Source organism: Aegilops tauschii, chromosome 7 (genome assembly GCF_002575655.3).
Source record: "Aegilops tauschii subsp. strangulata cultivar AL8/78 chromosome 7, Aet v6.0, whole genome shotgun sequence".
Classification (NCBI taxonomy): domain Eukaryota; kingdom Viridiplantae; phylum Streptophyta; class Magnoliopsida; order Poales; family Poaceae; genus Aegilops; species Aegilops tauschii.
Window position 1 is genome coordinate 18,467,493 of NC_053041.3, and position 27,152 is coordinate 18,494,644.

The 27,152-nt window shown below is 48.3% G+C and overlaps 2 protein-coding genes and 1 pseudogene across 2 annotated transcripts; 1 reads left to right on the plus strand and 2 right to left on the minus strand.

Moving 5' to 3' along the window:
• Nucleotides 1-14,478: 14,478 nt before the first annotated feature.
• On the plus strand, nt 14,479-17,696 carry LOC141026663 (uncharacterized). The gene is made up of 2 exons (XM_073503505.1): nt 14,479-15,820; nt 16,138-17,696. The coding sequence occupies exons 1-2, from the start codon at nt 14,479-14,481 to the stop codon at nt 17,694-17,696; spliced, it is 2,901 nt and encodes a 966-aa protein (XP_073359606.1).
• Nucleotides 17,697-19,706: 2,010 nt separating this feature from the next.
• On the minus strand, nt 19,707-20,321 carry LOC141026664 (uncharacterized). Its single transcript, XM_073503506.1, has one exon. It carries the CDS (start codon nt 20,319-20,321, stop codon nt 19,707-19,709), a length of 615 nt encoding a protein of 204 aa, XP_073359607.1.
• A 668-nt stretch (nt 20,322-20,989) lies between these two features.
• Nucleotides 20,990-26,935, minus strand: LOC141026404 (disease resistance protein RPM1-like; annotated as a pseudogene).
• Nucleotides 26,936-27,152: the final 217 nt, after the last annotated feature.

The window sequence follows — 27,152 nt, forward strand, 5'->3', positions numbered from 1 at the left end:
CATCAGGACCCATCTCAACTTCCCCTTGCACCATACCAGAGGCACCACCCAGCAGAGAACTTGGACAGCTGAGCGTGATGTCCAATTGCCGCATAACTGTACGTGTATGCAGCTTAATTAATAGCAGCATGCTGCGTGATGTAGCCCATTACATTTTCCACCACTTCTCCCCAGATCAGCTAGACCCCGTAAAAGGGCCGAACCCGTATAATTTCAGCGAGTATACGGGTTCGGCTCGTTTTTCTGGCCAGGATAGACACCGTAAACGCAGCCCGGCACGTAAATTTTTTACCGTGGCCCGCAAAAACTTCCTCCCCACCGCTATATATGTGATTTCACTGCTCGGATACAGGTCAAACCCTATTGACCTCTGCCGCCGCTCCGCCGCGATTCCCCTCCTCCTCCGGCCAATTTCTCGCTGCGGGCGAGCCTAAAAAAAGCCATGGATGGCTACGGGAGCTCTGGGATGATGCGGAGCGCCGCCGCCGCACCCGCAAATCCGACGCCGCACGCAAGCGGGCCGCGCGGAGGTGGCTCAACCATGGGAGCCGGCCACCGCCGGCGTTCGAACGCCGTGAGCTCGTCGAGTACGAGTGCGAGCTCGCCTGCCGCCGCCACGCCTCCTCCGGCTCCTCTGCCACGGGGAGCTCATCCGCGGGTGCCTCGAGCTCACGGCTCACTCCGGTCAAGAGAGACCCGGAGGAGCTCGTGCCGTTCGCCGTCAAGCTCGAGCCCGACGCGCCGCCGTGCCAAGGATTGATCGGCCCCGAGGACTACCTCCCGCCGGGGCAAGAGGAGCACCTAGAGCACGTCATTCTCGAGCGCTCGGTGAGGGAGCAGGAAGAGGCCGACACGCTCCGCCGCCGTGAGCTCGACTACGAGCGCATCTTTCTCGAGCAGGGCGTCGCAGGCGCACACATCCAAGGTGGCGGATCTACGCGTCATGAAGGAGGAGCAGGCCAAGGACTTCATCGATCTTGACTTCGATGAGGACCGAGCTCCTCCGGCTCCTCCCCCGCGTCGTCGCCGCCACGAGCTCATCGATTTTGGTAGCTAGGCTCAGGCCCGCAGATTCCCCCTCTAGTATGATCAATGTAGATGAACTATGTATGAACAATGTAGTATGTAGATGAACTAATGTATGATCAATGTCGTTGCAAGTTTCTCCCGCGAATGCTTTTTTTTTAAATTTTACGGTTTCATATACGGGGTCTGATCTGCAGTGCACGAATTCGCCCCATAAATCTCATCTGCAGCGAACTATAAATGCATTTTGCGGGTCGGCATAATACAGGGTCTGCTAGAGATTCTCTTAGGATGTTTGTTCCCTCCAGGTTGAGGAGGTCCCTGCAGAAAACTGGATTATTATACTCCCTCCGTAAAGAAATACAAGAGCGTTTAGATCATTAAAGTAGTGATCTAAATACTCCTATATTTCTTTATAAAGGGAGTACTAAATAAATGCATAATGAAAAACTGAAGCAGAAGACGACGATGAAGCGTACAGCATTAAGATAGTCCGTACATGTCCAGCACATAAGTGCAATCGGACGGCTGTATCATCACCATCAACAAGTGCAAACGAGCAACATCTCCTATCATAGGGAGACCAACATCGTCAGAAACCCAAACTACATCAACTAGTCAAAGCATGCAACCGTGGTCTTCCAGATAAGGTGCCTGATGACCTGAGCATAAACCAGTACATGCCAATATGTAACAGGGGTAGATCTAGGTGAGCGAAGAACCGAAGAATGGAACGGAGAAGAGATCAATCATCAACTATCTGGACAATCGTCCTCAGCGCAGATCATCTTTGCTGTTCTAAAAGGCAATAAAGCAGAAGAAATAGAAAAGGATTATAAGAGTATATATAATAAGCATCATCACATCCTAATTATGCAGAAATCGGGTGTGTGTTCACTGGGTTTGTATCCCCTTGATGCTTCATTTCGAGTCAATAAAATCTGACATTTGTCGAGAGAAAAAAATAGTAATGACAAGATTCCACGAGACTAGACTGCTACAACAACTTCCTAGTTTCCAGCAGAAAGTGGGGCATACAAAACAGAGCCTACAGGCAGCAAGACGATGTCAGAAACAATTGATAATCCAACAACTATGGGCTAGCACTATGATAAATCAGTTTGCAAATCAGCACCAGGAGCGGCAACAATGGAGCACCAGGAACTACACTACAGGAGGAGCTTTATCCAGCTGCTGCACGGTCGGGCTCCTTGTACAACGTCGCCCAGGCCATGTTGGCTCCAGTTCTCCTCGAGTCGCGGAACAGGATGGTTTTGGTGTGCTCTTTTGCGTCATTGGATCCTCGGACGCTCACCCAGGTCGTGGTGGCTCCGGTCCATCTTGAGTCGCAGTACAAGGGATAGTTGGGGTTCTCATCCAGCTCACCTTGAAGCACACCAAGCCTTGCAAATTTACCACCGAAGCCAAGTGTAATCTTGTTGAGCTTTTTAAAGTACTTGACATCAATAATCCATGATTCCAATCTACAAAATAGTTGCTACGCGGGCTGCCGTTCTCCTTCACAATTGCTTCGTTGAGCTTCAGACCAAGATGCTTGGCTGTGACTGGCACAAAAATGCGCAGCTCATCGGACTCCAGCGCGGCGGCGAGCTTTGGCCACACGCTTGCACAGACGATCCAGGCCCCGTCGCCTCCAGGCGTAGCCGCCATCTGTATGAACCCTGAGCATAGTCCCCTGCCGCGCGTTGTTGTCATCGCCATTGCTGCGTGGCCGAAGCCCAAGTCCGTGTCCATGGGGAACGAGGTCATGGCCGTCACAGCCACCGTCGGGCAGCCCAGCCCGATGTTGGACGCGTCCATGTAGGTGGCGCCGGACTTGTGCTGCTCCACCCAGTCAACCACCTCCTGGAAGCGGTCGCCGTACCCCGGCGCATCGATCAGTTCGCGCACCATGGACGCCACCTCCGGCAGAGGCTTCCGCTGGATCTCCTCCACGCCGTCCTCTCCCAGTACGAAGATGGACGCGTTGCCCACATAGCTGGTCGTCGCGAGGGCGCGGTGCTCCGGCGCCGTGAGTCGACGCCGCCCGTCCACCCACCAGCCCATGCGGCAGTGCGTGTCAGCCGCCCCAACCACGGCGGCTAGGGTCTTCCACATGTACGCGGACACCGCCTGGACCCGCGTAGCGCGGCGGCCGTCTCCATCGTGGCTCGCCATATCCTGTCTAGAAATGCTTTGTACATCTTTCATGGGAAAAATGTCCCCATAAAATGTAGCATCCTCAGACTTCATAATTGTACCGACCTTTATGTCAGGTACCTCAAATTTCACTACTAGAAATCTATAGCCAACACTATTCATAGCGTAGCCCAAATTAACACAGTCCACGGTCTTTGGTCCAAGCTTACGCTTTTTGGGATCGGCACATTAACTTTCGCCAAGCAGCCCCAAGTACGTAAGTACGAGAGTGTTGTCCTTCTCTTGGTCCACTTCTCATAAGGAGTGATCTCGTTATCCTTTGTCGGAGCTTTATTCAGGACATGACATGATGTCATTATAGCCTCCCCCACCATGCCTTGGATAAACCCGATGTATCTAACATGGCGTTAACCAAATCAGTTAGAGTACGGTTTTTCTGCTCGGCAACCCCGTTTGACTGGGGTGAGTAGGGAGGCGTCCTCTCGTGAATAATGCCGTGTTCCGCACAAAGGCATCAAACTCTTTCGAGAAGTACTCTCCACCACGATCTGACCGGACTCGTTTAATTTTCTTTTCAAGTTAATTCTCAACTTCTGCCTTATAGATTTTGAAGTAGTGTAGAACCTCATCTTTAGTATTTAACAGATACACATAGCAATATCTAGTGGAATCATCTATCAAAGTCATGAAATATTTTTTTCCACCTTTAGTCAACACACCATTCATCTCACAAAGATCAGAATGTATGAGTTCCAGTGGCGTCAAGTGTCTCTCCTCTGCCGCCTTGTGAGGCTTGCGAGGTTGCTTAGATTGCACACACGAATGACACTTAGAACCTTTGGCTAAAGTGAAACTCGGGATTAAATTCGATTTTGCTAGCCGCGTCATAACGCCGAAACTAATGTGACAAAGACGTGAATGCCAGACTTCAGATTCATTAACACTCAAATGAATATTGTTCACGACTTTACTACATAGATCTGCAAGAGAAAGGCGGAACATGCCTCCGCATTCATAACCCTTTTCAACAAATAGTCCATATTTCGTAACAACTAATTTATTGGACTCAAATACCAACTTAAACCCTTCTCTACATAGAAGGAAGACACTAACGAGGTTCTTCTTGATGGCGGGGACATGCTGCACGTTCTTCAGCTGCACGATCCTTCCCGAAGTAAATTTCAGATCCACCGTGCCAACACCAAGAACAGAAGCACTCGCGCCATTCCCCATCAGTACGGACCCGTGACCTGTGTCCTGGTAAGAAGAAAACAATGAAATGTCAGCACACACATGAACACCTGCACCTGTGTCGACCCACCAATCGATGGACGGCCAAACTGAAAATACAGCAAATAAATTACCATACCCAGATGCACCACTCTCATTGTTGCTCACAATCATATTGACAGACTTGGAGTCCTGCCCTGGCTTCTTGTACTTGTTTGGGCACTTGTTGGCCCAATGTTCAACCGAATCACAAGTAAAGCAGCCCTCATCCTTCTTGCTCTTCTTGAAGGTCTTCTTACCCTTCTTCTTAAAGTTGGCACTCTGTTGGACACCGTTCTTTCCCTTGGGCTTGTGGGAATTGGAGTTCTTCTGATGCACAATATTGTCCACAGAAGTTCCTTCGACCACTTTTCCGTGCGAGTCCTTTGCCCTTGAATTCTGCTCAACACTCAGATGGCCAATGACATCCTCCACAGAGAATTAACGCCTCTGATGTTTCAGAGTGGTGGCAAAGTTCCTCCACAAATTGGGGAGGTTAGCGATTATGCAGCCCGCGACAAACTTGGCCGGTAACTCGCACTTAAGAAGCTCAAGCTCCTTAACAATGCATATTATCTCATGAACCTGCTCCAACACAGGACGGTTTTCAACCATCTTGTAATCGTGGAACTGCTCTATAATATACATCTCGCTCCCTGCATCGGCCGCCCCGAACTTAGATTCGAGCGTGTCCCACAAGTCTTTGGCAGACCGCACATGCAAATATGCGTCAACCAGCTTATCTCCAATCACGCTCAGAACTGCCCCGAGCAACACGACAGTGGCCTCCTTGAACGCCTTCTCCTGTTCAGGAGCGATCGTTCCTGTGGGAGTCACACCGGCGACCCAGAACACGTTCATGGCCATGAGCCATAAGGTGGTTTTAGTCTGCCAACGCTTAAAGTACGTCCCCGTAAACGGGGACAGTTTCAGTGCAGCAGCAAAACCAGAATTCGAAAAACTCCTACACATAATAGGTTTTTGGATTGATGAGTAAATAGGCAGTTGTTCGATTAAATTAATCCATGAATGAATCATGAGCATGACATGGACAGCATTGATAACACAAACAGAGCATGTACTACGCGCATAGTAGAAACATCTACGCATATTGCTAGTATTGCTACAACAGAAAGAAACACGAGAGGGATAAACGATGTATACCCTCCAATCGGCCACGCGGCGGCGGTGGCGGTGGCAGCAGCCGCGGCATCCTCAGCAGCCTTCTTGTCGGCCTCGGCCTTCTCAGCGGCGGCACGGTCGGCGTCGGTCGACATGGTGATGACGAAGGTGATGCGGACGTAGATGAACAGAAGCGAGCAGTCGCGTAGTCGCTACCCAAAAACCTAATCGCCCCTCTCCCATACAGGATCCAGAGAGGCGGGGTTTCGGAGGCCTGCTCTCCCGTCAACCGTGTATGCGGTGAACGAGACGGAGTCGCTGGCGGCAGCAGCAGCAGAGGATCAACGTGGGTGTGGAGGCGGAGATGGAGATGCGTTCTGTTTTCGCGGCGGCTAAGGTTGGCAGCGCCCCACATATATATGTGCGGCCGCGCGTGGAGAGACGTGGGCTGAACCCACGTCCAAGTCGGTAGCCCATGATCCGACGTCTCAGATCGTGGCCCTACCTGTCAAAGACTCTCCGTTCCTGACCGGCAAAAAGAAGCGCATAGGAGTGAGCTCGGCTCAGCTCAATCCCGCAACCCGCGGCGCGTCGCGTCGCGTCGTGATGAGGCGTGGCGTGGAGAGCGGAGGAGAAGTGCGCGAGGGCTTCTTTTCTTCTCAAGCTCCAATAGCATGAGGGAGAGAATCCCTTATAAACCACTCCAACTCTTCTTCCACTTCCGGGGTGGGACTAAACTTCCCACCACCTTGTCATGCCACCTACATGGGCCCTTAGAGATTAAATCTGAAATTGTCATATGGGCTCTAGGCCCATCTCATATTTCAACAAATTTCATCCCTGGGCAGCCAGTTGTCCACCCAGATTCTAGTATTCTGGCCATTCCCAATGTGCTTTATCAAGCCCTGCTTCAGCACATCTCTCCCTTCCAGAATCCTGCTACTCTCGAGGCAATTGGCGTGTCGGGAAGCATTATCACTATCGGAGGACTTACACATCCAGCAAATGGTCATCTCATCTGATTCGAGACAGGTGGTGGGCGATATAACTACAGGAAACGGTGGGAAATATGGCACTGTCATCAAGGAGATTCGAAGTAGAGCTCGTCATTTTATGTGTAATTTCATGTTTGAAAGCCGAAACTCTAATAAGGAGGCACATAGCTTAGCGAAACATGCACTCTCTTTGGCCTTGGACGCCATGTGTGGCTAGGCAATCCCCATAATCCAAGATGTATACCACAAACTGTGGTCTTTGATCGTTAATAAAGCTTGGATTATCTCTCAAAAAAAAACTTACTTAGGGGTCAAGTAAGCCTTGTTTGGGAGTCAAGTAAACCTCTCTATATAAAGAGAGGAGATGTATCAATCTAATCAAGCAAGAATTAAGAAGGAAATCCCTTCCCTCTCTATATAAAGGCCCCCGGACGGCCCTCTCGCGCCCTCCTTCTAGCAGGCACATAACAATCTGGTATCAGCTTTCCCGGATTCGATCATGTCCAGCCCTCCACCGAGTTCTTCCCACCCGCCGCCGCCGCCCACCTACCCGCCGCCACCAGTGTCTTCATCGGCGCTGCTGCCCCACACAGCAGGCGCGCCGGTATTGGGCGTGCTGGCGTCCTCAGAGGCGATTGCACCCTCTGCCCCGGCGCCGTCCGCCCTTGTCCTCACCCCGGAGCAGATGACAACCGCAATCCTGAAATTACGGCAGGTCGTGGCGGGCATCAGGGCCTTCCTCGTCGGGCCCTATCCGCCCCAACCGCATCCCCAGCAGCCACCTCCTCCGCCGCCACCAACAGCAGCTACCCCCACCGCCGCCGCCCTCGACCGCGACCACCGCGCCGGTCATCTCATACCAGTATGGGATGCCCTACGGCAGAACTGCGACGACCTCGTTCCCATTGGCGCAGCCGCCGTCCCATGGCATCCCCATCCAGCAGATCAAGTTCCCCCGTCGCCGTCACCGATTCCGTCTTGGATCGCTACCCGCCACGTGTCGGCGGCGGTGAGGCTGCAGGCTACTGCGCGTGGCCTCCTAGCGCGTCGGCATGTGCGGGAGATGCATGGTCTGCAGTTGCCGCTCCTCCAAATTGCCCTTTGCTACGCAAAGGACCTCGATCTCGTCCGCTGCGTCGGGGATCTTGGGCATGCGGTTTCCCCCACGGGCGGCGGGCATGCTGTTTTCTCCGCGGGCAGCGACCTCAAAGTCTGCGACGTCGGCGGTTGGGGGGCGCACCCCTCCTCGTCATTCTCCATCGCAAGCCTCCACTCTTCCTTGTGCGGTGCAGACCAACAGCCATCCGACGGGGAGAAGGCAGGGTGTCACCGACAGGAGCGCACCGCGTAGCACCACTGCATTCCGCCGCCGGCCGCCGCGAGGGCGCCTCTGCTGTTCGCTCTTGCGACCACTTTCAGGTGGCCATACACATGCACTCCTTTTGTCCAGGTGGTGCCATGGGATCTAGGTGGCTGTACACGTGCACGTCCGACATGCGGATGGTGTCCACTTTCTGTTAAGGGGTCCAAAATAAAGTGTCCCAGTCCATCTCAGGTTGAGAGTAATAAAGCAAGCCAATATGTAAAATGCTTGTTTTTAGGTGTTAGGTTTGTGTTGCGTCGAGTCAAGGTTATAAGTTGGTTAGACTGCAGCTCGAGGACAAGCTGCATGTTCAGGTGGGGTGTAGTGTTAAGAGTACGTAATGGGCCTGGGCTGGCGGTATAGCCCGTTAGTCTTAGGGTTAATTAGAGATAAGGGTCGATTGCTTAGGGGGCAAGTAAGCCTTGCTTGGGAGTCAAGTAAACCTCTCTATAGAAAGAGAGGAGATGTATCAATCTAATCAAGCAAGAATCAAGAAAGAAATCCCTTCCCTCTTGCCCGGCCGCGGGCAAAAGGCCCTCGGCCGGCCCTCTCGCGCCCTCCTTCTAGCAGTCCCATAACATCTGACATCACATTTATCACCTCGACGGCGAAAAACTGATGGAACTCCAGCTTGCGAACTCGGTCTGAGCTTGCTCCATCGCCTATGTGTGAGTTGATCAACCAAGTTGCAGAGAACTGCCAATATCGGCTGCAATTCTGCCAGCTGAACTGCCAAAAAAGTACAGTGCCAATGTCGAGCACAAGACAACCATCAATATCATTATTATTACTGCACTTTACATAAGTATGCAACTTAGTTTTTTTTAAAGGAGGATATACCTCCGGCCTCTACATCTGGACGATGCATGCATCCATTTTATTAATTATTCACAAAGACCGTAAAAGTAATACATCAATAAGTCTGAAGCCACTATCTAGGCAACACTTGTTGCTACTCCTATCCCATTGATGAAGGACTGCTGAAAGTCCGAACGAAATACCAAACAGAGATCGCACCAAAGCCTAACATGTAAAGCCGGATGCCCCAACCCAGCCACATACCAACACTGGGTCACACACCGGACCGACGCACTCTCAGAGGCTGCCGCCGCCATCTTCCACCGGTCCATCTCCAGAACAGGAACTGACGCATCGACCTTGCCTGGCCTATCTTCGACGCCACCACGGCTCCAGACAACGCCACCATCCTGGACGTGTCTGTCCACACGCACCCATCGACGAACCTCCGCAGAGCCATGCCGCAGGGATCCGCCGTCGGCCTTGCAGTAGATGTAACACCGCTCCTCCTATTGTCCCCTCCAGCCATCACTAGCTCCAAATCGATGCCCCCAGGAGGGAAAGCGATACTGCGAAGGCTATCATCGTCTGATCTGGTAGACCCAGATTTAGGGTTTCCCCCGAAGCATCCCGAGCCTGATGACGCAAACTGCAACGGCGATGCCTCGAGAAGGGAACGACGTCACAGACGCCGCCATCGTCCGCCATGACCGTAGTCGGCGCGATTTTCACCGGTAGTCGTGCCACTAGGCGTGCGCCGCCGGCGTCATTTGTCCCTTCAGCCAGAGCAAACTCCAAAACGTTGCCCTGAAGACGAACTACGACGCAAAAGCACCGCCATCGCTCGATCCCAAGGAGATCGTTTCCCCCGGAGTTGCCCATGCTGTCATGGACCATACAAGGGTAGAATCCCGACAGATCCGCCAGCTGTTGACATGTCGCACCCGCCATCGTGTTGACTGCATTCCACTGACCAAGGCCCATGCCTGGGCCTAGATCCGGCCACGCAGCCGCCGACCGATCTGGTCACGCCGCCGCCGTCCCTGGTGACCCCGACAAACTAGACCGCGAAGCCGCCTGCCGCAGAGGAACGGAATCGCCGTATCGCCGACACCACCCGCCGTGACGTCCGGCCCAACGCCAACCTCCGGCCCGGGGGCGCCGGCCCGCACCAGCCCCACACGAGCGGGAGGACCCCAAGTCCCGCCGCCGCCGGCAACAGCAAGGCTTCGCCTGGCCAAACCCCTGGGTGGCGGCGAGGGAGGAGGAGGAGGAGAGGGGGAGTCTGGCCAATGAGATCTGGGGGCCTCCCAGCCGCGCGCGGGGGGGGGGGGGGGGGGGGGGGGGCTCGGGAGGAGCAGTTCTGTATCTTCTATCTATATATCCATATCCATTATCAGGATGCAACTTACTGACATTGTAATGCTTACAGAAAGAGAACCAACATACCAGATGGAAGGTTCATCCTATAATAGCACTGAAGGCACATCATGACAGTCTGAGGAGCCATCTTGCATCTGTAGACAGTGGGGCTCATCGAAGAATGCTAGTTCATTCATGAGTTGGTCATGCCATGCTCCAGCATTTCCCAGGTTAACAGACCAGGGAATATATGTCAGAGACGAACTGGTAATGGCGAGATTCCCAGCATGAGTGATATAACGGGTTTTTGGTTTGGAGATTTCAGCTAAAGCCTAAATGAAACAAATATTATAGTGAATAATATAGCGAGACTGTGTCAGTAATAATCGATATGAGGGACTCGCACTGACAGAAATCAGATGGAAAGAAACAAAACATGGGGAGTTTTCATCTCTACGTACAAGCGAAGGCGTTGTCCTGTGCGCGATGGCAATGGAGTACTGGAGTTTAATATTCATTTTCTATAGAAGAAGAGAGGTGACCAAAAACGACAAATGAGCATCAAGCATCTTCAACGTCAGAATTGTAGGAGTAGAAATCATCTTCCTCCAACAAAGTGGAACCTTCAACTTTCCCTGTGTCATGATCTTTGCTGCTGCTACAAAAACAATGATTGAGCATGATCAAACATGTTTGGTTGGGCTAAATGTATATAGAATGAAATAGAAATTTTCTAACCTGTCCACCGTCAGTGGGATGACCACCACTTGTGATTGTGAGCTCTTTCGCACCGTGGCAGGGGAAGATTCATCCGCTGCATCTATTTGTGCATTGGATCCTCTGACAATGCCCTGCAGGTCATGCTTGCTTCGATCCTCCTTAAGCCGCAACACTGGGTTGTTGGAGTGAGAATCAACTTCATCTTGCAGCACACCAAGCTTCGCTACCCTACAATGGTAACTAAGCATGATCTGTTTGAGCTTCGGAAGATGGTTGACACCAATAATTCCTGATCTTAACATGCAATCATTGATATCTATCATTTTCGGATTGGGTGAGGTGCCATCCCCAAATTCCACCTCTCTTAGTTGCGACAGACCCCGAATATCAAGTTTCTTCAGATTTGGTAATGCTTCCGTTTTGAATCAGATTTGGGAATGGTTCCTTTTGGAACGCTAACTTCTCCTCAATATAAGAGCCCCATCGAAGACTAAGGTGCATGAGGTTAGGTAGTACCCCTAGTATTTCCATTCTTTTACCTTCTTCCTTTAGTTGGCTCCCCACTATTTTGAAGGACTCGAGGTGCTTGTTTGTAGCTTCGTAACTTTCTGAAAGCCCATGTGAGTACCATTGTTAACTGCAGTAGTTAACACAAAAACGCTAACGTGCATGGATGCTTAGCCAGCGCATCCGATTAAAGTGGATCTGATCACATGCATTAGCACCAGCCACCAGTGCCCAGTAATTTCTTTAGATGAATAAAGCGGAGCTGATCCTATTTAAATGCATGTAATTACCTTCTAATTAGGGTACTGGCCCAAGCAAGTCTATGGAGTGCGGCGTGAGTTCAGATGTAGCTATTTTGGCTAGTAGCATCATGGAGATGCCATCAAGTCAGACAAGCTTCGAAACAACGACGTGCCAATGAAGGCACAAGGCATCACCAACCAAGGGGCAAAGGAAAGATGAGAAATCCTTGACAGTACAAACGCTCCTATTATTACTTACAATTAGAACCACTTCAATGTAGCGGTCCTTATGGGCGCTTCAAAGATCTAAGGTCCTTAGTGTACTAGAGAAATCAATGAAGTGGAAAATTGTAGCCTCAAGGAAATAAAAATCTTGAAACTTACATTCTTAATACATGACTTACAGGTTGATACTTCCACACGGAGCTTAATGTCAATGGGAATTATATTATGCAAACGTCAGACAATTAGTTTGAATAGGTTTTTCATTAATTTTGTCCTAATGCGTGACCCCAGCTTGCGCAGTCTGATCCATTACAGCTTCTGCAATGTGACATCATGATGATAATTGGATGGCGTGGCAGTGCACATGGCCATCGTGCTCTATTGCTCCCCTAATGTCAATGGTTTGCGGCCATCGTGTTGTATTGCTCTCCTAATGTCAATGGTTTGAACAGTGTGTTGCATTAATTTTGTGACTGTATGCTGTCAGTGCGATAGCCTTAAAAAAAGAAGAAGATTGTGTTCTAAGCTGACCTTGTTCAAAAATACATCAAGTATTAAGCATGAATTCAGGCTTTGTAGTATTATTACATGACAATACTTTGACCCTTTTCCACACATCACTGGTCGGTACAGATAAATGGCTTCTCGGGCAGTCTATTCCAGCCACCGAGTAGTTGTGTGACGACTTGTAGTTGATGATACAAAGGGACATCCGATTGATGGATCGGTCAAGCACAACCCCCCTCCACAGTTGTGGAAAAGTAAAATGGCATCCAAGTCCGAGAGCGAGGTAACTTTAAAGCAAAACGATGGTATTTGATAGACCATCTTCATAACTGTATCAAACAGATCACAACCATTTAATTTTCATAATTGTTCTTAAACATGGCACATCTAGGCCCTCAGGATTGTATTTGTGCCTATCTACAATAACAACTAATAGGTCTCACTAGTAGAAAAAGAGGCTTCCATACGCCCCATTAGTCCCCAAAATAATCGAACCGCGACCAAAGGGGTCTTTAGTCGCGGTTCGGGAGGAGACCAGCGACCAACTATCTGGGCCCAGCGCGCTCGGTCGACAGCTGGCGGACGGGAGGGGCTTTAGTCCCGATTGGCCTGGCAAACCGGGACTAAAGGTCCTCAGGCTGGCCCGAAGGCCTTTAGTCGCGGTTGGTCAGACCAACCGGGACTAAAGGTTAGTCCTTTAGTCGCGGTTGGCCAGACCAACCGGTACTAAAGGGCCCATCAAACTCTACCCCCCACCCCCCCTGGACCGCCTTTTCAGTTTTAGAAAAACCAAAAGAAAATCCTCAAAAACCTAACAGAAAAAAAGATACGGGGCTTTTAAGATCTGGAGAGGCAAAAAAATTCAAAAAATTTCAAATTGTGGTCAAACTGTGGTCAAACAATGGTCAAACTAATTATTCTAGAATATTAGTGTTACTAAATAATTATTTCAGTTTTTTTAAATTTTGGTCAAATCTGGTCAAACTGTGGTCAAACTAATTATTCCAGAAATATTAGTGTTACTAAATAATTATTGTTTTTTAAAACAATAGTTTCAAACTCAAACAGTGAAATGTGTCACTTCATACTCAAGCTAAATTCCTGAGGGTTAATAGAATTGACATCCTACTATTGTCAGGAAAACAACAAGTGCAGACTTGGAAACGAGGGAGAATAGAACCCGGAAGTTAAGCGTGCTCAGGCTGGAGTAGTGAGAGGATGGGTGACCGTCCGGGAAGTTAGATGATTTGGAATGATGAGGGGTGATTAGAGATTAGAGGATAAATTGAGCAGTGATGAGGGGTGGTGATTAGAGATTAGAGGTTAAAATAATTCAGAAATTTAAAAATTAAAAAAATTCGCAAAAAAACCAGGTTTAGGGGGGCTAAAACCCTAAACCTGCGGAGGAGGCCTTTAGTCCCGGTTAGCCACGAGAACCGGGACTAAAGGTCCTCCGCCCCGACGGCCCCCTGGCGCCCACGTGGACGGGCCTTTAGTCGCGGTTCGTAAGAGGCGCGACTAAAGGGGGGGCCTTTAGTCACGCATATTTAGTCCCGGTTGCACAGCCGGGACTAAAGGCCCATTTTCTACCAGTGTCTTCATAACTGTATCTATACAGACTATAATCGAGATCCTCGCAATTTTATTTAAGCAGATCTACCTCGGTCATAATCCAAAATCAGTTTTCATTTACTGATCTAGTATCATGTACAACTTTCTACCTGTCTAACATTTGACTGATTTGGCAGTCTGTACTGCAATCTCGCATACTCTTGATCTATTCTAGAAAACACAGTGGGTCGTGCGATTGATTCCAGCACGCAAAGAGTACAATTCAGAGACACAAAATTATGTATGAACATGCATAATGTACATTTCTAATGCAAGTTGCGGATTGTTAATTATACGCATTATAATGTGCGAAGGAGATAGGAAGTTGCTGAGTCTTTCTCCGGTCACCCAAATTAGAGCAAGACAAGAAGAAGGATATAAAAGTGACCCCCGAGCAAGCGACCTAGCTAGTCTTGTCTGGTCACACAAACTAAAGGGAGGAAGTTCACATGTGGGTGGCCCTGGATTCCAGCTGCCCACCTTGCATTGATTCTTGACTTGGTAATACACATCGATCGGGGATCATATATACTCATGCCAGACCCCATCCATTTCATAGCAAACTAAGCAAATGGCTCACATTACCCACAACAACGACCCTGAAGCTGGAGCTGCACCATCCACCCAGCAGGACCAGGGCGGAGGGGGCCGTAACAATGTAGCTAAAGACTTAACTCTGTACGAGTTCAAGGAGCAGCTCCTGCTGCTGTCGACTCTGGTCACAACGGTGACCTACGTCGCCGGGCTGAACCTGCCGGGGGGATCCTGGGAGCAGGATGACCCCGGGGGGCACATCGCTGGTGATCCGATCCTGCGGGATATCCACTACCACCGGTACCTCGCGTTCTACTACTGCAACGCTGCCGCCCTCGCCGCATCCGTCGTGGTCTCCCTCATCCTCATCATCCTGCAGAAGAACGACCATGTTTGGACATCGGTGCTGCGGGTGGTGATGATGCTCGATCTACTCAGCCTCATGGGCTCCTACGGTGCTGGGAGCTGCCGGGACGCGTTCACAACCATCTTCGCGGTGGTAGCCTTCTCTGTTTTGGTACTCTGCATCATTGGTGTTTTCTTCTCCTACCTCTGGCTGAATGGTGACAAAGAGGCACTCTCCAACCCCATCTCCAATTCCAACTCGAACTGTGAGTCCAACTCCAACTCCGTATCGCTCTCCCATTCTATCTCGCACTCTGACTTCAACTCCAACTCACTCTCCATCTCCCATTCCAACTCGAACCCTGACTCCACCTCCAACTCTATATCCAATTCCAACTCCAACACTATCTCCAACCCAAACTCCAGCTCCATCCCCATAAACAATTCCCTTTCGATACAAAACAAGGTGATGAAGTCACTTATCACTGACTCCAAGAAGCGAAAGAAGGATCAGATCGATGTGTTAATGTTACTGGCAACCTTCTCAATCACCATTTCTTACGTCGCCGGGCTGAGCCCACCTGGTGGATTCTGGAGCAGCACCAAGGACGGCCATCATTTGAGCGACCCAGTGTTACAAGCCCGACGTCGGTTCCGTGCCTTCTACATTTGCAACACCACCTCGTTTGTCGTGTCCCTGCTGATCATCGTGGTGCTCCTGGAGAAGATGATGCTCGGGGAGAAGGTGCTGTTGGGGAGATTGACATGGTGGTTCGGCAGAAAGAAGCTCATGGGGGCCATCCCAATGCGGCTTCCGCTGGCCTACGGGGTGATTGCCTTCGCGTTGCTGGGACTCATGGGGGCCTATGCTGCTGGGAGCTGCAGAGGTGCTGGCAGTACGCTCTTGGTCCTGACGATTCCTGTCTGTGTCTTCCTCCAACTGGCACTTGTGTTCCTTCAGGGACAGTATCTTATTCTTGACCCGCTAAGAAGGTTCAAGGCGCTGTTCAAGCACTGGGTGGGTACCCCTGGAGGTATGACAGCAGTTTCACATACCAATTTATATGTGCATTCGATGATTTTCAGGCATGTATCTAATCTATATCAAATGGGTCTGTCTAGGACACCTAAGCTGATGTCCAATATGTTTGTGGTCTATTTTTTTATCCCAACTTTCTTTTTTGTTCCTTGTTGCTGCATATTTGTGAGAGTTTAGATGTGACATCCTTAGAAAATATCTAAATGTGAATTAGACAAACTGATATCAAATATGCAGACTTTTTCCCGAATCAATATATATAGACTTGGTACGCCCCTTGCATAACTGATTGAATATTGGATACATATGCAGGTAGCAACAGGTTCATCCACCACCACCAAATAGCTCGCAATTTTGCTACGCTCCTTGCTATTTTCGTGGTGACCATTACTTACCAAGCGGGACTAGATCCACCAGGGGGCCTCTGGCAAGAAGATCGGGATGGGCATAAAATGGGCCATCCGGTGCTGCAAACGACACATCCTACTCGGTACAAAGTGTTCTTCTATAGCAACTCCACAGCTTTTGTCACATCCATGCTCGTCATCCTGATATTGCACAGCAAGTTTTTGCTCACACGGCGCATAGTGGAATCAACCATTGGACTAGACCTATTGTGCCTCGTCACTGCCTATGGCGCCGGGAGCACTAGGGATGTAAACACATCCATCCACATCCTCGCCTTGGAAGGTCTTCTCCTAATTTATGTCATCGCCCATATGACCTACAAAGACCCTGGTCCAGAGCCGGAAGGTTATGATGCAGTAAAGGATCTACATGACAAGCGCAGGATGTTGCTGCTGATTGCTATCTTAGTCACAACCCTCACATACCAAGCTGGTCTCACTCCGCCTGGTGGCTTTTGGTTAGCAGATGACCAAGGACTTGGTCGCCGTGTGGGTTTCCCTGTTCTCCTCAACAATTACCCTCGCCGTTACAATATATTCTTTTATTGTAATGCGGCAAGTTTCATGGCGTCTGTCACCCTCATTCTTTTTCTCATCAGTCCCAAGCTTTATAGTCTAGCTATACGTTGTTATGTGCTCTATGTGTGCATGTTGGTGGGCATGGTTGGCCTCATGGGTGCCTACGCTGCTGGAAGCTCCAGGCATCTCAAAACCTCCATCTATGTGTTAACCTTGGTTGTCCCGGTGTTAGCCTTCATAGCCTTACTGGTAACCCTTTTCTGGTTCTTCTCGAAACTAGGTCATGGCAGCAACGGCACCACCAACAACAACGATGACAAAAATAACACCACAACCACGACTGCAATCCCAACCACCACAACCACCATCACCGCCATGAGCACCACCACCACCACCTACATTGCCAATGATGAAAACAACAACAAAGAGAAACATACACTTGAATACTTGATGTTGCTAGGAATCCTGGGTGCAAGTATGACATACCAGACTGGCCTAAAACCGCCAGGGGGCCTGTGGCAGGACAACAACAACGGACACTCTGCTGGCAATCCCATCCTCCACGACATCAACAAGCATCGGTATAATGCTTTCTTCTACAGCAACTCAACCTCCTTCATGGCCTCAATCATGGTTGTGGTCATGTTGCTTCCATTGACATTTAAATATAAGTTTGGCAATCACAATCTGCCACTCTGGCCGATGCATACGGCCATTTTACTGGACATGCTAAGCCTCCTGGTGGCCTACGCAGCAGGGACTACTAGGGAATGGGAGACCTCCAGGAATGTCATATTCCTCATCATCCCTGTGTTGCTCTACATTGCGCTCTATGCAACAGCCTCAGTCTTTTTCCATAGGAAAGACCATGTGTTGACAATGCCAACCCCGACTCTAGCCCAAGTGCCAGAATGGACTACCACACCACATCAGGATGCCGAGTGATTCTTTATCTGGTCAAATTCAGTACTTCCAATTTTGGGGAACAACATGAAGAAACATGTGGGAGAAACTGAATGTGTAAATTTGTGACAGAGTTCATGATAAAATGAACCCAATGACCAGCTGGGCTCAACCTTCAGCACCATATGTATGTTTGAGATATTGAGTTGGTTATTCATATGTTTCTCCATGTTTGGCATTCCTTCCGCTTGCCGGAGGGCTCCCTTTCGTTGGTTGGCCCCGCTTAATTTTCCGGCCTTTGTCTGCTTTGCATGTTAATCCATGACCTTGCCTCAGTATGATGACAACTTGACAGGCTTCATATACATAACCAAAATGCATGACAGAAAGAAAGTGCTGACCAATTCAGCAACTTGACCTAACAGTTGCGCTTATAGCTGTGTGATTGCTTGCATTCTTGTCATGATTTCTTCCCCAGGAATATGTTCTTGAAGATCCCAATATCTGCACTCCCTCGGCATATTTCTTACCCTTCCCAAAATGAATGTCTTCTCTGTTTGGACATGAAAGATACAGGCGATTTCTTGCTACGCGCTTATCTTGAAGGTGGATAAGTGCCGTGCAGGGTGGCATGTCCTCTTCATCCGTGGTGGGTGCAAGCGTGTGTTCGTCGATGACATCGTCACTGTTCTGCCAACAGATAGATAAATGGTACAGTGCTTCAGAATGGTACTGTTTTTGTCTTAGACAGTCCGCTGATTGCTCAATTTAGCCTGCAAGTTCGTGAAACTATTGACAGTTGAAATTGGGAAACATGATCATAAATTACAGATGGAAAATACTGCTCGCAAAATAAACCTATGGGTTTTGTATGCCGCCGCGTGGCCTTTTGCTGATAAACTGTAATTGGCAAAGCAAAACCGATGAGAATCACAAATTTGACGGCCTATATATAGCAGGCACATCATTTCATCAACTCAAATTTTGTGGCAATCATCATTCTTCGTTTACAAACAAGCACATACATAGTGGCAACAAGAATTTGAGAGCAGTTAATCATCTACAAGGAAACAGAGTGCTAGAAACAGAGCAAGTCTGTATTCTATCAGGTTGATTTGGTACTACGGGACTGGTCTGCTCTGCACCACACTGCCGACTCCATGGAGTTGGAGCGTGCGGTGTCGTTCCGAAGTGGAGAGAATTCAAACCAATTCTTCAATTTGCGGAACTTGGATCACAACATATGCAATCCTCATTCTTTGATTACAAACAAGCACAAGCATAGTGGCAACAACAGACATAGAGGAACAAAGTAAGTCCATTTTGAAAATTGTAGATGTTCTCATAAGGTTGACCAGCCATTCCATTCCATGGTGTTCCTCAAGAAGCGATTTTCAGCTAGGCCAGCAATTGCATCTTGTAAATTCTCAAAATGGCAGTGCAGCTTGCTACTCCCCTCCGTTACAGTGAAGCTCCAACCCTCCGTTGCAGTGAAGCTCCAAGACAAGGTGTTCTTCTTCCATTCACAGTGGTCGGCTTCACCTTGCACCATATCAACTTGGAGGGCTCAAGTCGCCACCGAACTATGTCCGGGCCATCGTCCACCTCAGGCTCATGGAGGGCGATGCAGTCAAGCATCTCGTGCTAGGCGGCAGCCTCCGGGGCCCCAAATGGCCTCCGGAAAGCGAGGAGCCCTAAGTCAATAAGGGCCCTCTCTACAGAGATCCAAGGATCAACGGCAATGGAGAAGAGGTCGGGGAAGCGCGCGGCGAAGGGAGAATCTCCTGCCCACCGGCCGAACCAGAACAGAGTCGCCACCCCAGATCAAACCGAAATGGAAGTCCCAATGCGGAGGACCGGAAGGAGCTGGATGACTGACTGCCAGAACTGGGAGCCTCCAGACCTCTGACAGAAGGCGAGGGGTTGCCCGCGCAGGTATTTATTTCGGATGATGTCTAACCAGAGGCCACCTTGGCCTTGCAAAATGCGCCAAAGCCAGCGGGATAAGAGGGCGATGTTCATGCGCTTAGAACACATGATCCCGAGGCCTCCTTATTCCCGCGGCTTACAGATGTCCGGCCAGCTGACCATATGGTATTTCTGCTTATTGTTGTCGCCCGCCCAGTAGAAACGAGACTGGACTCTAGCGATCTCATGATGCAGAGTCTCGTGCAAGCTATAGAAGCTCATGAGGAACAAGAGGAAGCTTGATAAGGAGGAGTTGATGAGAATCGTCCGGACCACCTTAGAGAGCCACCTGCCCTGCCAAGTCTCAATACGCGTCTGCAACTTGGCTACAGTCGGGCGCAAGTCGGTGACTGTGAGCCGGGAGTCACTAATGGGCGTCCCCAAGTAGGTCGTGAGGAAGGAGCCCAAGCGACAGTTAAGCCGGTTGGCAATGTTCAGGCATTCGTCCGGAGAGTAGCCCATCACCATCACATCACTCTTGTCGAAGTTGATCTTGAGGCCAGACATTTGTTGGAAGCAGAGGAGGAGGAATTTGAGATTGGAGATGTCCGTCTCCGAGCCTTCCACCATAATGATGGTGTCGTCGGCGTGCTGGAGAAGGGAGATCCTAGAGCCGCCAGCAAGGTGAGGCGTGATCCCGTGGATATGCCCAGCCGCCTTAGCCTTGTCCAGGATCGCGGCAAGTGCGTCCACAACCATGTTGAACAAGAATGGGGAGAAGGGGTCGCCTTGTCTAACCCCCCAAAAAAAAAACAGCAAGAAGAACCCAATTGGTAATGGATGGTGAGAGTCTAAGACACTAAAATGATAGTATAAAGAATTGCTTATATGAAAAGTAACAACTCATAGCGCATATCATACTGATGTGGTCTAGTTTTCAGAAACAAAGTGTGATGCTTTTTATTTTCAGAGGAAATAAAAGCTAAAAGCAAAATCAAAGCAGAAAACCATGGATATAAAAATATGGTGTGGCTAGGCCTCAGTCGACTGAGATTTAACCAAGTCTTAGTCAAGTGACAAAACACGCAAGAGATAAAAGGAAAAAACTGAAAATAAAATTTTGCACGGGTCTCAATGTCGATATAGCATCGACTGAGACTTAGCAAGACTATAAAAACACATTCACCTACAGCTGCCTGGGAAACTCTATGTTACTCCCTCTGATCGAAAATAAGTGTCATGGTTTAGTTCAAATTTGAACTAAGACAATGACACTTATTTCGGATCAGAGAGAGTATATGATACTGTCTACATGTCCAGCAGGTAAATAGGAATGCAACATCTTACAGACACTGAGATAAACAGTTGGCGGTGTGCATGAAGAAAGTGCGACAAAGATCGCGAGAAATCAGATGGAATCATACAAATCAAAGGAAATCATCATTCTTCATCTACAAACAAGCACAGGCATAGTGGCAGCAAGAATTTGAGAGGAATTAATCTTCTTCAAGGAAACAGAGTGCTAGAAACAGAGCAAGTCTGTATCCATGGAGTCGGAGCGTTCCCTGCCGTTCTGGAGTGGAGAGAATTCAAACAAATCCTTAAATTAGCGGAACTCAGATCACAACATATGCAATCCTCATTCTTTTATTACAAACAGGCACAAGCATAGTGGCAGCAACAAACAGAGAGGAACTAAGGATCTCTGGAAGAACAGAGTACTACTAGAAAACAAAGGAAGGCTGTGTTAAAAATTGCAGGTGTTCTCATCAGGTTGATCATCAGCCATTCCGTTCCATGCTGTTCCCTAAGAAGTCATTTTTCATCGGGGCCAACAATTGCAACTTGTGAATTCCTTCTGAGTAGCAGTGCAGCTTGCTACTACCCTCCATTACACTGAAGCCCCGAGATCAATGCATTCCTTTTCCATTCACAGTGGAGAAATGCCGTGATCCCTCGCAGCTTCACCTTATACAGTATCAGAGGCCGCCGTGATCCCTCTCAGCTTCACCTTACACCATATCAGAGGCCACAAGCCAGCAGAGAACCTGGAGAGCTGAACATGATGGCCAATTGCAGCATAACATTACGTATCTGCAGATTCTTGTGGGGTGTAGTCCATTGCATTTTCCACGAGTTCTCTCCAGCTAAAATGCAATTACAGAGCATGCATTAGTTTTATTTCATCGGGAATTTTATTATGTGTTCACAAGTTCAAAACAACAAACAAATTGCAAGTATAACTGACCAGTTATCTGCATGAACACTTCACGATTCACGTTCAGATGCACTTTGACTGTCAAGGCACCGCGAACTAGCTCTCTCCTGGATCGGAAATGGAATTCAAGCTTCAGATTCACTCGAGATCATTCATTGGCGGCAGAAGATGTTAGGATTTTTGTTCACTCCAGCTCAAGGAGCTCTCTGCAACAAAGTGGATTATTAGAAATAAATGCTTAACGGAAAAGCGAATCAGATGACCACGACAAAGTTTACAGTATAAGTTAGTCCTTACATGTCCAGCAGATAGGTGGTAATGGATGGCCGTATCATCAGCAGCAACAAGTGCAAACGAGCCACACCTACTGTATAGAGAGAGAAACATGGTCAGAAACCCAAAACTGAATCAACTAATCAAAGCATGCAACCATGGTGTTCCAGTTAAGGCTCCTGGTGACCTGAGTGTATGCCAGAACAGATCAGTATGCAGCAGGGGTCAATTGAGGCGAGCGAAGAACAGAACAATGGAACGGAGAAGAGCTCGATCATCAACTACAACTAGACACTCTTCTTCAGCGCAGATCATGTTTGCTGTTATAGAAGGCAATAAAGCAGAAGAGAATAGAAATGGATTGTAAGAGTTTATATAATAAACATCACCAGTTGATAGCTACAGCCTACATGCAGGTATATAGTGAGCTGAGTAAACAACAGACCAATCTAAGGAGCCATCTTCCAGCATTTGTATACAGTGGGAAGAGCAGAGAATGCAGGCTGCCCTCTTGATGATTCATGAGTTGATTGATAATGCCATCTTCCATGAGAAAGAGGGGCGCATATATTACTGAGCCCAAGTGGTGATGGCGAGATTCCATGAGAGCACAGCGGTACATCAAGTTCCTGTCAGAAATAATTGATAAGCGAAAAACAAACTATTTACCAGCATTGCGGATTGAAAGAAACAAAGAGGATGTTCGATCTGTACCAGAGAATCTGTACAGAGCGGCAGCAATGGAGCTGAAGAAAGAAACGAGCAACGTCACCCAGATCGTGGTAGCTCCGGTCCTTCTGCAGTCGTAGCACGGGATGGTTGGGGTGTGCGTCCAACCTCACCTTGCAGCGCGCCAAACTTCGCCACTTGAAGTCCATAGCCAAGTGAAATCTCCTTGATTTTTGGAAGGTGTTTGATGCCAGTAATCCGTGATTTCAATCTGCACCATTCAATTTCGATCTTTTCCAACTGGGGCGAGGTGCCTACCTCGAATACCAACTCTGTCAGTTGCTCCAGGCTCGACATATCAAGTCTCCTCCTGAGACTTGGGAATGTTTCTGCTCTAAAAATAAGTTTCTTCCCAACATAAGAATCCCAACCAAGACGAAGGAGCATGAGCTTAGGCAGTGCGCCTAGTAGTTTCATGATTTTATCTCCTTCCGTCAGATTGCTATCCGATAAGTCAATCTTCACCAAATGTACTAGATCCCCAAACCAGTCAGGCATCTCCCCGAGATCTCCAACCAAATTCAGCTTCCTCAGGAGAGGGGGAGGGGAGGAAATAGAATGCAACCACTTAAGTGATGGACGGTTTCTCCAATAAATAGTATCCACACAAACGCAAAGAGATGTGAGGGAAGTGAGCTTCTCAAGGGATGCACAAAGTATCTCATTGTTTTTCTTGCTGGCCCCTACTCTGACACTTAACTTTCTCAAATTTATAAGCTCCCCGAGCTCTTTAACTGCTTTCCTACTAGCTTGCCCAATGTTCACAACCTCTAGTATTTCTAAATCCTTTAGGTTGCTGATCTCCGTGGGCCCCTTCACACCCCTAGGAGCAGGATAAGTAAGGATAAAGGGCGTACAACTGCACGTGCAGCAGAACTCGGGCCAAATTCTATTACACGAAGGCTACGGAGGTTTTGTAGTTTAGTGATCTCAATTGGTAGTGATGTGACGACTCTTACGTCCAAAGTCTGCAGGCCATGTAATTTCCCTATGGATCTTGGGAGCTTGTGAACATTTGAATCAAAACTAAGATATTTCAAATGACGTAACAACCCAATAGTATTGATAACTTTTCGTGTGATTTCAAACTGGGCATCATGTAAATCCAAGACTCTAAGCATCCTAGAGTCAGACAAACAGAGTGATAGTGTCAGCTTCATGGGTCTCCCACCAAACACGGTTAATGGTCGGACATGGTGCAAATCCATGATTTTATTTTGGCACCGACTGCCATGAATGACGTAAATTCTCTTGTACTATGCCCGTTATATTATCCCATGTCGAGCATGCAAAACTTTCATCCCTAGAAATTGAGATCATGACATCACGAATGATATCATGGACTCGACAGCTCTTCACAGTTCCATCTATGTTCACTCTTGATGGCTGGATCAAGTTTCGGTTGATTAGGTCATTAAAGTAACTATTCCCAACATCCTCAACACTCACCCCAACTCTAGCGATGACAAAGCCCTCGGCTATCCATCTTTCTACCAGACGCCTCCTTTTGATTTCAAAATCCTCTCCAAATATGCTTAAATACAGAAAACATGACTTAAGATGGGAGGGCAAGTGGTTGTAACTCATGGTAACCATCCTCCTCACTGCTTCAAGGCTTCGGTTGCTCTCTAGCTCTGAGGGGATCTGGTTATAAATACTTTGCCACTCAATAACCTCTCTAGTGGCAAGCATGCCTCCTATTGTGAGTATAGCTAGAGGTAACCGTCCAGACTTTTTTACTATCTTAGTAACTATGTTCCTCATGTTCTCATATTTTTCCATGTCTTCCTCACTTTTCCTCACCTTCCTTAATAGCAATTTTATGGCGTCATTTGTTTCTAAGGGTTGATGGCGGTAGATAAATGATCCATAAGATTCCAAGGTACACTCCTTAGCTAAGCCAACATCTCTTGTTGTTACCATTATCCGACTACCTTTGCTGTTATTACTTGGAAAAGCAATTGTTTTGATCCACTTCCAATCATCTATGTTCCATAAGTCATCAAGAACAACAAAGTACCTCTTCTCAAGTAGCTCTTTTCTGAGGTAGCTCGCGAGATTCTCTTCTCGCACCACCTTCCCGCCAAGTTCCTTCTTGAGTGCTTCGTCACCGCAGAGTTCTTTGATCATAACTTTGAGAAACTCCATCCTGACAAATGACTGCGACACAGTGATCCAAGCATAACATGAAAAGTTATTCATACTTTCATAAACCTTCCTTGCAATAGTAGTCTTACCCAGACCACCCATGCCAACCATGCATACTACCCGAGCAGGGCCATTGTTGGCATTGACATCCACAAGCCTTATTAACTCTTGTTTAGGATTGGAGAACCCCACCAGTTCGGCTTCATCGATGTTGTTCGCTGACTGGTTGCGAATATCTTCCATGCAAGAATCCCTCTCATCAATGGCTCTAGTGATTTGGTTCTTCTCAATCAGGTTGTAGCGTGTGTTCCTGCTGCTCACTTCTTCAACTCTTGATTTGAGGTCACGGATCTGCATGGCAATTCGGTGGCGGTCTTTGAGCTTCATTAGCTTCCGCGACAAGCTTTGACTTGCCACATGCACCATGAATTCAGCAAGGCAATCCTCAATATTGTAGGAGAGGTCCCTTATTTGATTTGCCCACACCTTTAGTAGCATTTCTTTCTCCTTCATTCCTTCAGCAGCCACGAGGAATGCCTGCATCGTCTCTAGCTCATCTTTGATGAACCTGCAAAACAAAGGTTCGAGAGAAACTTAATTACAACGCTCTCGGTGTTATTCCCACAGCCAGACATGCAAAGATACATGCAAAAATAAAGGAAAAGAATGCTGGGTATCATTTTCCCGATATAATCCTATGTAAGAGGCGTTGTGGGAAGTCTGTGACCCGAACAAAATAAGTGAAGGCCCTTTCGCCAAGAAAAAAAAGTGAATGCAAACATACCAGATATCCTTCCTCACACCCATGAGGAGGCTCATCTCGTCGGCGGCAGCAGAGGCGGCCTTGCTGATGGCGCCATCCAGCATGGACCTCGCCATGCTCAGCACTGTCTCCGCCATTATCTCTCGACGTACGGTTCTGCTCTCAACTGTGATGCCGGATTTGGTTGCTGGGGCCTCGATCACAAGGCTGGTGTAGCTTGCATCTTGCCCTCTGCCGTGTATATATACTAGCTATTAGGAGCAGATCTGTTCAATATTCTTTGGAAATATGCAGGTGCAAGTACTTGGCCTGCTGACGGACACGGCTCAACACGAAAAGAAAATATGCTTCGGCATCACACATGCAAAATGGTTACATGTTGCCCCAAGGGGAGAGGAGAAGCAATCTGGGTTATTCTTGCCAACATGATCCCCAAGGTATCAGCTTTAACAAAACTGAATGCTTTAACAAGGCATCAGGCTTTAACAAAGCTGAAAAGCGTATCGGAAACCAAAGTAGAGTAGAGGAGAAGCCTTTGCCTCGTTACCACGCAAGGCACATATCCATGCGTGCCAAGGTCTAAAGCAAAGCAAATAATCATGCACGAGTATGCTTGAGGCCAGGTTAACTCCCTTCTTAATTACACGCTCGAATTGATTTGCCATGGTATGTGTTTAGTCAAAAAACAGAACAAGAAGAAGTACATACACAAACTGCATGTTTCACGCGTTACCAAACCCTGAAAGTTGATCGTTTTGGTGCTTATATATTCTTGAACCGCTTAAATTTTCAGAACTTGAATAACAACACCGTATGCGTCATCGTTCTTCCTTTACAAACAAGCACAAGCATGAGAGCAATTAGACACCTTAAGAAAAAAAAACCGAGTACTAATAAACAAACTGAGTCTGCATTGACAACTGCACGTCTTCGCGTCATCAGATTGATACATTCCATGGTGTATTGCAATACTTGACTGTCATCTGTGCCAGCAGTTGCCACTCGTAAACTCCAAGGGCGATGCATTCCTCTGTCGTTCACCCCTTACGAACATCAGGTTGTATATCAGCTTCACTTTGTATCTTCTTGATGCTCCATTTTAAGCTAATAAAATTCACCCTTTGATGAAAATCTCAGCAGCAAAAACAAAGCAACCTAATTGGCAGTAGTATCTTGTGTGGCGTAGTCCTTTGCATTTTTCCGTCAGAAATCATAGACGCACGGGATTACTACGGGCATTCAACGGACCCTTCAACTAATTAAACATCCCCCCCCCCCCCCCCCCCCCGCCCCTTCTTAATTTCAGCTGGGTGGGGCCCAGCCCTCCCCTTTAATCCAATCACAGTTTGCCACCTCAATTCCACCCCGTAATAAGGCCGTGAACGTCCGTCGATGTAGCATTGCTGTTTTTCCATGCCCTCCCCAGCCATCTGAAATACACTTACAGAGCATGCATGAG

What these genes read in the sequence shown, in the direction of transcription:
- LOC141026663 (XM_073503505.1), top strand. Translation starts at nt 14,479, where the DNA reads ATGGCTCACATTACCCACAACAACGACCCTGAAGCTGGAGCTGCACCA. An exon ending in CTGGGTGGGTACCCCTGGAG is followed by an intron (nt 15,821 to 16,137) that starts GTATGACAGCAG and finishes ATACATATGCAG; the next exon opens with GTAGCAACAGGTTCATCCAC.
- LOC141026664 (XM_073503506.1), bottom strand. Translation starts at nt 20,321, where the DNA reads ATGGTTGTGGACGCACTTGCCGCGATCCTGGACAAGGCTAAGGCGGCT.